Source organism: Bison bison, unplaced genomic scaffold (genome assembly GCF_000754665.1).
Source record: "Bison bison bison isolate TAMUID 2011002044 unplaced genomic scaffold, Bison_UMD1.0 scf7180017853731, whole genome shotgun sequence".
NCBI lineage: Eukaryota > Metazoa > Chordata > Mammalia > Artiodactyla > Bovidae > Bison > Bison bison.
The window spans coordinates 1,178,463-1,188,700 of record NW_011484304.1 but is presented as its reverse complement, the minus strand read 5'-3'; the positions used below and the strand labels follow the sequence as shown (position 1 = coordinate 1,188,700).

Here is a 10,238-nt window from a genome sequence, read left to right as displayed (position 1 = left end):
AAGAAGATGGGAACCTGTATTGGGGCGACCGTGCTTGACACGCGGGGGTAGAGGCCGTGTTGGAGAGTGCTCTTTGCTGTCGGGTGCTCCCCAGACAGAGTGCAGGCGGATGGGGGCAAGTGTCGGGGTCCGGCTATCCCACTTGATCCCCGCATCTCTTCTCCCAACACATGCACACTCGGCGCCCCCAAGAAATCTTTAGACTCGGTCGGCTCCCGCTAAGGATCGTGGTACCTCGCACTTCCAGGAGCCGTAAGGGTCGTCCTCCAGAGCTGGAGGTGGGATGGGCTATCTAGCCACGAGGGAGTCCCCCTAAAACAGAGGCACTCGCTTCCTCCGATGGAGGCGACAACTGCCGGGTCCCAAAGGGAGCGAACAAGTCCAGAACAAAGTTTGTGTGACGGAGCTAAGGCCGAGAGTGGCAGAGATCCGGGCAGGGAATTGGGGGTAAGGAGGGCAGACACCTTGAGTCCCTTTTTATCGCTAAAAAAAATATTACAATTTAGGGGCCTCCGAACTCCCAGGCCCAAGGCCGGAGGCGATGAAGCGGCTCCCGAGCTCGGTTCCCCGGGACAGTGCTCGCCTCTCGGCTGCGGAGGTTCGAGGGGTAACCCCCGAGCGGTATCCGCGACTCGGGATGTCTCTCGGGGTGCTCCAGTCCCCGGTGTCATTTTGGGGTGTAGAGGAGGGAGCTGGACCCCGATAGGGCTCGGAAGCCTGCCCTTTGGTTGGCACCTCCGTCCTCCAAACTCTGCGGCCGCCCGGCCCTCACGGTCCTCGGGTCCTTCCTTAGAGGCCTGCTTCTCTGCAGAGCTGGGGCGCAGGGACCCACGCAGAACCCAGGCGGAGAAGCCGAGGGACTCCCACCCACTTCACCCCGACTGTCGGGAAAGAGGACTCCTGTTGAAGGGGGTGATCCCTGTAAGAAAGGGAGGAGAACAGACACAGATAAAGATATTTGTGTACAATATTTGGCCCCCTCCACCCCAGTACTTTCTCAAGCTTAAAGCCTTATCCAGAGCCTCTGATTTTTCAGTCCCCTGAGAACCCGTGACCCCCGCTTTCCACCCCAGGCGAAACTGGGTACTCAAGGTACAGCGAGGTGAAATTATCCAAGGCCGCTGCCACAGTATTTTTCCGGGTTTTCCCAGCTGGTTTCTTCTGCATCTCGCCCCCACACCATCTTTGCTAAAGTTTCTGGTGAGATCTTCCTCACTGTAATACTGTTAAAGTCAACAGTTTTTAAAGGACCAAACCTAACCGGAGGAGAGGAAAGATTTATTTTTAAGTCTTTTTTTTTTAATTAATGTGTACTGATGTTATATTTTTTCAAAAAAGAGGAAAAAAAATAAAGACTTGGGATTCTCAGAGAATTGATGCTTGCTAGATCTTTACCTTTTTCCTGTCGCCTTCTGAATCTGGAATTTTTAATAGTTAAGGCTTCTCATAAAGCGATAGCATAAAAGGAGTTCACTACCTCTGACCATTATTATTTATTAGGACTGTTTTTTTGGTTTATTTGGGCTTTGAGGTAAGTTAGTTAAGTTGCATCAAGTTTCCTTTCTTTCTTTTTTCTCTTTCTTTTACTTTATTCCTTCCTTCCTTTCCTTTTTCTTTCTTTTTTATCCCCAAAAGCTGGTTCATTGTCCTAAGAAGCAGTAAACAGTTAGGGGCACCATAGGAAACACTCCCCTCTCGGCCTCCTTTCTCACCTCTCCCCACCCCCCTCCATTTCTCCAGTTGTAATGGTTTTAGGTTATGACTGTTTTTACATGGTTGAACAATAAGTTTGGGAGAAACTGCCTAGAGGGTAGATTTTGTAATAGGGTTACAGGATTTAGTATGTTGTAATAATATTAGTACACAACTAATCCTCCTCCATGTCTGATTTTACAGGAGGGCCTTACACACTCCAATTCCTTTTATTTGGGAGTAGTTGTGAGATAGAGAACCGAGCAATCATGTCTCCAAGTTACTTTTAAAAAGTCACCACTTTTCATGCACTGTATCCAGCCACCCATTCTCCTGTCCGCACAGAACACACACTTCAAGGAGTCATTGGAGCTCTGTTTTTCAGTTTGCGGGTTTGTTTGTTTGTTTAATCTACATGAAAGTTGTTAAATTTTTAGAAGATTAACCTTCCTTAAACACTGTGGTTACTTTTTTCTTTCTTTCTTGAGATGGGCTTAAAACATGGCAAAGGAAATGTTGAACCTATCAAATTAAACCTAGTTGGTGGTGCCCTCAGCAGATGCTGGCACCTCCGATTTCATGACTTCGGTCCAGAGTGAGACCTAGAAAAGTTTGTAGGCCCCCCGTTACAGTTGCCCTGAAGGAGCAACTCCCAAGGCTGGGAGCAGTCAGGCTTGCTGTGCGGCTTGTCATGCCTGTGTGTGTTTGAGCGTGTGCGTGCGTACAAAGAAAATCCGAGGTGGGTTCAGCAATCTCCAGGATAACTTCATCAGAACAAGTTCAAGAAAACAAGATCATTTGGTCAGTCTTATGATGTTCATATTTTAATTCTATTTTTGGTGCTGCTATATACTCTCCTAAAATAAACTGGGAGATTTTTACTGTTTCTTATGAAACCAAGAGTATGGCACTTATTACTTGTCTCTTAAATGATATTCAACAAGTCTCGAATTACTTGTAGAAAGATGACTGCCACTGGGAAAATTATTTAGCAAGGTAAATAATTTTGAGGAAAGAGAACATTAGAATGGGATGATTTTGTATGTGGATTCTTTACTAGCGATTCGGATTTCAGGTGTGTGTGTATGTGTGTGTGTTGGCTTTTTCTTCCTTGGGTAGAGTTTTTTAAGATTCCTGGAACGACATGTTTGGCCCACTCATACTCCATTCATTTATTAAGAAAGTACTTCTGCGGCCAGCTTTTTCAAGGAAAAGATCATATTGGAAGAAAGATAAAAACACTGCAGATAAAGCACACTGCCTCTCATATAAAGTATCACAAAAAATTCCTCTTATTCATATTAATAATGAAATTCTATTATTTACCAAAGTAATTTACTCATTGTGAGCAGCTTAATGGCAACACATTGATTTCTGGGCCCAAAAGGTTAGAGAGAACTATAATTAATTGCTTTTTTTGAAAAACCGACACCTGCATGATAAGGCAGTTGCAAAAACCTCCTGTTTAATCAGGCCTATTTTAAGTTTGTGGCATCATGGAAGATTTTGGATGAGAAAATGCAAGCTGTTTTGGGGGATTTGCTGGAGGCCTTACATACTCCCTAAAATGTCACAAGCAAACACAAACAAGCAGAAAGTGGAAGGACCTGAGAGAGCGTGCATGAAAGTGAATTTGTGATGCCGAATGTTTTGTGGCTTATTTTACATCCAGGTTCACCTATGGTTTATAAGCACAAGTGTCAATTTATAGGTTATTCTTTGGGGCCTTTATTTCATTTCTTTCTGCTTTGGCAGGTAGAAAGTTGTCTTGACCCACAGTCCTTTAGAAAGCAAAAATCTGAATTTTTGAGGCAGAGCTCTCATGGAAAAGTGGGGGGTGGGAATTAGGTAGACCAGCAGTTCAGTTTTTTGAAATTGAGAAAAGCCAAGCTCAGTGGAGTAGCCAGAACTAATTCCCTCTGCAGACTTAATTCGGTTTTTCTAAGGTACCTCCTGATACCGCTCACCCAGTCTTCCCAAATATTCTTAGATTACCAAAAGGGCAGTCGTGGAGCATTTGAAGGGAGGAGGTGGTAAATTATCCCAAGAACCAGCACCCCTCCCCCTCCAAAAGAAAAAAGTCGCTGTGCCAGGCTTTGGAAAACGTAGATGTGTCGAGCTGTTTTAACCTTTGCTAGCCTCCTCCCATGCAGAGGTGACAAGGTCCAGATCATAATATGTCCTTCAGTATCTTCCCAGTGACCCCCAAATTGAGTCTTGCTAGTCACTTAGCAGGAAGTTCGGAGTTTATTTTAGTTTCACCTTATCAGCTTGGCTTCTTTTCCTAACCTTATTCCCCTGTCACCCTGAGATGCCAGACCCCCAAAGGGGAAGATTGACAGGTAGTTCCCATAGCTCAGTTTTACCCTCAAACAACAGGGATTTAGTTTCTTGTGCCTTTGCCAATGTTTATGTAGTCAAAGTTTAGATCTCGCCTTAAGCAGTCTCTTTTACGCGTCACTGGAAGAGGAGAGCCACAAAGAAGTTTTTGAACAAACCCTTGCAACTGGAACCCCATCTAGTGTTCAGTTTGATTCATCCAAGGGGAAGATATTTTCCCCCTTTCCTTTATTGTGTACATTAGGTGGGCTGGTATCACGATTTTCAAAGGACTGTCTTGTCCGTGTTGTTATTTTGTCAGAGATTTCCCCTTGTATTCTTCCACTCGAGAACACGCTAATCCCAGTCAGAACACTGAGGGGACTTGAAGGGAGCCAGTAAAATGTGTCATCTGGCTACAGATCTCACAGAAGAAACTTAAGACATTACAGAAAACATGCAGAGCATATGTGGCGGTGTTTAAATTGCGGTGGAATCTCAAGCTGAACATTCAGATGCAGGTTTTTCCCAGGTCTGTGCAAGAAAAAGAGAAAAATCAATCAATCAGAAATGTTTGTGATAGCCTTTCGAAACTGGTCTACCAAAAGGAACAGCCAGTTAAAACTATAGGCTCCAAAATCATAATCTTGCGGGGTTTTCTTAAAAACATTAATGTGATCTGAAGGTACTGGGAAGTCAAGCGAAGGGTCTTTCTGAGAAGCTCCAAAAAAAGAAAACTCAGTGTGGTGCAGTAGGGCTGTTGTTTTGTTTTGTTTTCCTGGCTGGCTAAACCTTTCAGCATGGGGCATAGTTTTATTTTTGTTTTCTCAGCAGACAGATATACTGGAACACTTCAATTTTCTGCCTCCTATTCTGCAGTGTTTAGTTCAGATGACGAAAAGCTGACATATTTGAATTGGGCATCAAGAACCTAAATAGTACAATGAGAACTAAAACATCTGGGATTTTCATATAAATTGGATAAAGCCAGAAGATCACCTCTTCCTCTGGCCCAGAGCGGGTAAAAGAAACCCAGAAAAGTCCAAAAATCTTTTTGTGTGTACATACTTAGAAAACCACCTCTTCTTAAATTTTCCTGTATGACCATGATGACAAAATTAATTTGTATGCATAATCCATAAAGAGGAACTAGAATATTGTTTTCACTATAGTACAGGGAACAAGGCAACTGTATTTACTATAATGGGGTCACCAGTTGCAATCTTGTGTAACAGATTATTGAGAGAGATACAAGATAGCCAGCCGGTCAAAAAAATGAATTAGAATATGTTAGTTTGTGATGTGTGTGTGTGTGCATCTTATTACAACTTAAAATATTCCCTTTGGTAGTTAAAGATTCAAACTAGACCTCATGTTTTGTCCTTTTCTTTTTTTTCATATAAAGCTGTTTCATTGGAATTCTGTTCAGAAGGCAGATGGATTTAAAGTTAAGAACTATTATAATGTAGCGACACCTGCTTTTGAAATAAATCAAAATAGGTATCAGAATTTTTTTTTTTTTGGTGTTCATAAACATCAGGAAATTAAATTAGTTGACTCTACAGTGAGATCAAATGTCAGCTTATTAAAATGTTGTGAAAATCTAAGCTAAAATATGGGCAGCTTTTTTAACACAGTCTCTTTCTTAGAAGCAAGCAGGCACTTATTTTTAAGTGTCTATATTTTCCTTCCAGTTAGCACAACCCTAAATATAAAAATGTTCAGGTCGAAAAACTTGAAAATTCTCAAGTGAGTCTTGAAGCAGCACAAATGCAGAATTGGAGCACAGGAAAGTAATAATCAGCTAAATCCAGTAAAGTAACCTTTTTAAAATTTTCTCTATATTATGAGAATATCAGATGTTTGCAAGTTATAAAGAATTAAAAATGCCCTTTAATCGTGAGCACAGATGTGCTAAATATTTGAAGCAACTACATTGTAATGTGTACAATTGATGAAGTCAGTTTTCTGATTTCCCTTGCTAGTTATTTAGTTCTGAATCTGTCATTATTTGTCTAAGCCCAGCTGACCAAGCAAAACTGTGTTTTAAAGTGGCTTTATGTTTTGATAAATGTGAGCTGGTTGAAAAGTATTTTCCACTGAATGCAGAGCTTAATAGAACATGCTGACATAATAGTTTTAATGCATTTTGTTGAAAATGTGTGAACAAACAGAATAGCTTTTGTTCCTTCATAATTGGCTGTAAAAGTAGATGGAAACATAACCATTACATATGGAAATGTGCAAAGAGAAAGAAATAACATTTCGGTTGAATATATTAGGAATTGCATTTCCTAGTTTAAAATAAGCATCTGAAATGGATGCATCATTTAAAATTGGTTGTCAAAATAAGAAGCTTTAAACAGAATTTTTGTCACATTATTTTCGTCCCCAGTTAAGCAACATAACTTTAGCGAATTTCGTTTAATATTTTGTTTACATTATTTTTAAGTAAGGCGAGAGACAGAGCTTAAAACAGCACCTTAAATGTGCAGAGGAATCCTGTGCCAATTAGGATGATTAAACATTAAATTAAAACTGAATCATTATTGGTATTTTCTGCTCCAACCAAGATTTGTTTGGTATTGTTAATGCATTTCATACTATACCCTTACAGAGATTAAAAGATGGGTATTAAGGAAGCTAGCTTGTTAAGTATAACTTAGCTACTCAAATAACCCTCCCAGTGAATAAAGTGTGCATACATTTGGCATACTTTACCAGGGTTTCTAATCATCTGTGGCATCACTCAAGGCAAACAGAGTTAAGGAATTTTCAGAAGTTAGTATTTGTGTATTAATTACATTTTCTGGAATGTAAAACTACTCAAGCTTTTTTGTTTTTTGGTTTTTTTTTTTTTATGTTTACTGCAAAGAGGCAAATGGCTGACTCTTTTGACTCAACTCTAAGTTTACCGAAAAAAAGAATTTTGATTTTGCATTTATTCATATTTGCTATTAGTTTTTTTTTTTTTCTTTCCCTGCAAGTTTTCTGGGAGATTCAATTTGGAAGTCATGGAAACTAACTATTATCTGATTCAGTTCTGCAGAAAAGCATGCAGGGAGGTAATCCTTGAATTAAACAGTTTGTTTTTTTTTTTCACAGCCTACGGAGATGACCACACACCATTTGTACAACAGAAGTTGGTGTTCCCCATGCTGGGCAAACAATGGGACGCCATCCTGTCTTTGAATAGGATGTTAGCTTGGAGTTGGAGATTTTTATGTTTAATTTACAAATGGATCTTAGTGAGAAGAAATCTGAGCAACCAGTGGAAACAAACATGAAATAAAGGGATTTTATAATGAAAGGTTCGGGACAATCTGTTAAACAATTGATAACAGTTAAGAGCAAACTGTTTTTAAAGGCATTTCAGACAAGGAGAATTGCAAAGCATTTCCAAACTAGAAAACAAGAATTATTTCTTCACTTCCCCTTAACTGCACATCTTTCTTTAAGTTGATATTTAATCAGAAATGTAAATCTTGTGCCAGTTTTTATAGATAGAAGGAGCATTTTTGATGAACTATTTACAGGCATAATGTTGCCATTTGGAGCATAGTGGCATATATTCCTTGATTAGTGGGATGGTAGCCAGTTGCATTCTTTAATTTTAAAAATAAATATGCCGCAGCCTGATATATAGGTGCCAGGCAGACCTTGTAACGGATTTTGATCATTGTGTTTCTTGTGTGTGTGTGTGTGTGTGTGTCTCATTGCTTTCCCTTGTATTCAGCTGAATCTTGAGTGTCCAGAGGATTTGTTACTGATGTGGCTAAAGTGTGTTTGTCATGGATCAGACGTAGCTCAGGTTCCAGGTAGGGGCTGGAGGTGATTTTCAAGTTGTCAGTCTTCACCTTGGTGATAGGCATTTTTTTTTCCCCTTGTCAACCACTGATTGGAACCTGAATGACTACAAATTAGTTTAGTGACAGAACAAACTGTCACAGATATCTTTGAATCAGTTGAAAATGAATAAGGTTGACAGAAACTCAAGAGCCTAATAAGTCCTCAGGATGGTGGCTGGACCCTCTGTGGATGGATGAGTAGACAATAAGGTGTATAAAATATTGGAAATCAATATTTTGCTATGGAATTTCATTATGCACCAATGTCTGCAGTTCATAGTATTTTATATTTTGATGGATTACCTGAAGGCCATGGCTCTCGGAGATACCAGATTGATAGGGAGTCCTCCAACAGCCTAAACATTTAATCAAGAACATTCTTAAGGAATATTGATTGGTTTTCTGGGGCCATAGTTTTTGGAGTTTCGCAGGGAGGAAAGAGTTGATCCACCCCCATTCTCTCCTGTTTTGAAGTCCTGGATGACTCTGGGTGTCCTGGCTTCGTTGCTAATCCTGCTCCTTTTCATGTTTGCAGGAGACACAGAGAAGGGTCAACCCAACCGCACCACTAAGAGCAAGGATGCCCACGTCTGTGGCCGGTGCTGCGCCGAGTTCTTTGAATTGTCAGATCTTCTGCTCCACAAGAAGAATTGTACTAAAAACCAATTAGTTCTAATCGTAAATGAAAGTCCAGCCTCCCCACCTGAAACCTTCTCAAGCCCCAGCCCCCCTCCCGATCATCCCCAGGAACAAATGAATGACACGGCTAGCAAAACAGAGCAAGGAGAGTGCAGCGACCTGGCCGAAGCCCAGGCACCGGACAGGGAAGAGTCCATGGAGGTGGAGGCCCCGGCAGCTCCCAAAGGCGCCAGTGGGCCTCCGAGTAGTGCTGGCGACAGCAGCATCCCCCCTAGCTGCAGCAGCAGCAGCTCCGGCGCAGGTACCTCAGCGATCACAACCTCTCTACCTCAACTCGGGGACCTGACGACACTGGGCAACTTCTCCGTGATCAACAGCAACGTCATCATCGAGAACCTCCAGAGCACCAAGGTGGCAGTGGCCCAGTTCTCCCAGGAAGCGAGGTGCAATGGGGCCTCCGGGGGCAAGCTGGCCGTCCCGGCCCTGATGGAGCAGCTCTTAGCTCTGCAGCAGCAACAGATCCACCAGCTGCAACTGATCGAACAGATTCGTCACCAAATATTGCTGTTGGCTTCTCAGAATGCAGACCTGCCAACCTCTTCCAGTCCTTCTCCAGGTACTTTACGAACATCTGCCAACCCCTTGTCCACCCTCAGCTCCCATTTATCTCAGCAGCTGGCGGCGGCAGCTGGGTTAGCACAGAGCCTTGCGAGCCAATCTGCCAGCATCAGCGGTGTGAAACAGCTCCCCCCCATCCAGCTACCTCAGAGCAGTTCCGGCAACACCATGGCCCCCCCACACAGCGGCTCTTCCCCCAACGTTCACATATTGGCGGCAGCAGTTCCCACCCCATCCTCGGAAAAAGTGGCTTCGAGCGCGGGCACCTCCCACACCAGCAACCCCGCGGCCTCTGCCTCATCCTCACCAGCTTTTGCAATAAGCAGTCTGTTGAGTCCTGCATCTAATCCACTTCTACCTCAGCCGGCCCCCGCTAACTCGGTTTTCCCCAGCCCTTTGCCCAACATTGGAACGACAGCAGAGGATTTAAACCCCTTGTCCGCCTTGGCCCAGCAAAGAAAAAGCAAGCCACCAAATGTCACCGCCTTCGAAGCCAAGAGCGCTTCGGATGAGGCGTTCTTCAAACACAAGTGCAGGTTCTGTGCAAAAGTCTTCGGAAGCGACAGTGCCTTGCAGATCCACCTTCGTTCCCACACCGGAGAGAGGCCATTCAAGTGCAACATCTGCGGGAACAGGTTCTCCACCAAGGGGAACCTCAAAGTCCACTTTCAGCGCCACAAAGAGAAGTACCCTCATATCCAGATGAACCCCTACCCCGTGCCTGAGCATTTGGACAACATACCCACCAGTACCGGCATCCCCTACGGCATGTCCATCCCTCCAGAAAAGCCCGTCACCAGTTGGCTAGACACCAAACCCGTCCTGCCCACCCTGACCACTTCTGTCGGCCTGCCGTTGCCCCCCACCCTCCCGAACCTCACCCCCTTCATCAAGACCGAAGAGCCAGCCCCCATCCCCATCAGCCATTCTGCCGCCAGCCCCCCGGGCTCCGTCTCAAGCGACTCTGGGGCCCCCGAGCCGGCCGCGAGAAACCCGGGTGGGCTCCCGGAGGAAGCGGAAGGCCCCACTGCGCCCCCTCCCGGCGGCAAAAGCGAAGAGAGCGGTGTGGTCCCCAGCTCGGCCTCAGCCCCGAACGCCTGCGTGCTGAGCTCCCTGGCGTCT

The 10,238-nt window shown here is 43.8% G+C and overlaps 1 protein-coding gene across 1 annotated transcript in view; it reads left to right on the top strand.

The window, feature by feature from the left end:
• SALL1 (spalt-like transcription factor 1) overlaps nucleotides 1–10,238 on the top strand; it is a 15,437-nt gene that overhangs the window by 662 nt on the left and 4,537 nt on the right. Inside the window, exon 2 of the mRNA XM_010855208.1 lies at nucleotides 8,395–10,238. Within this exon, the coding sequence (XP_010853510.1) occupies nucleotides 8,395–10,238 (1,844 nt within the window). The remainder of the gene's footprint in view (nucleotides 1–8,394) is intronic.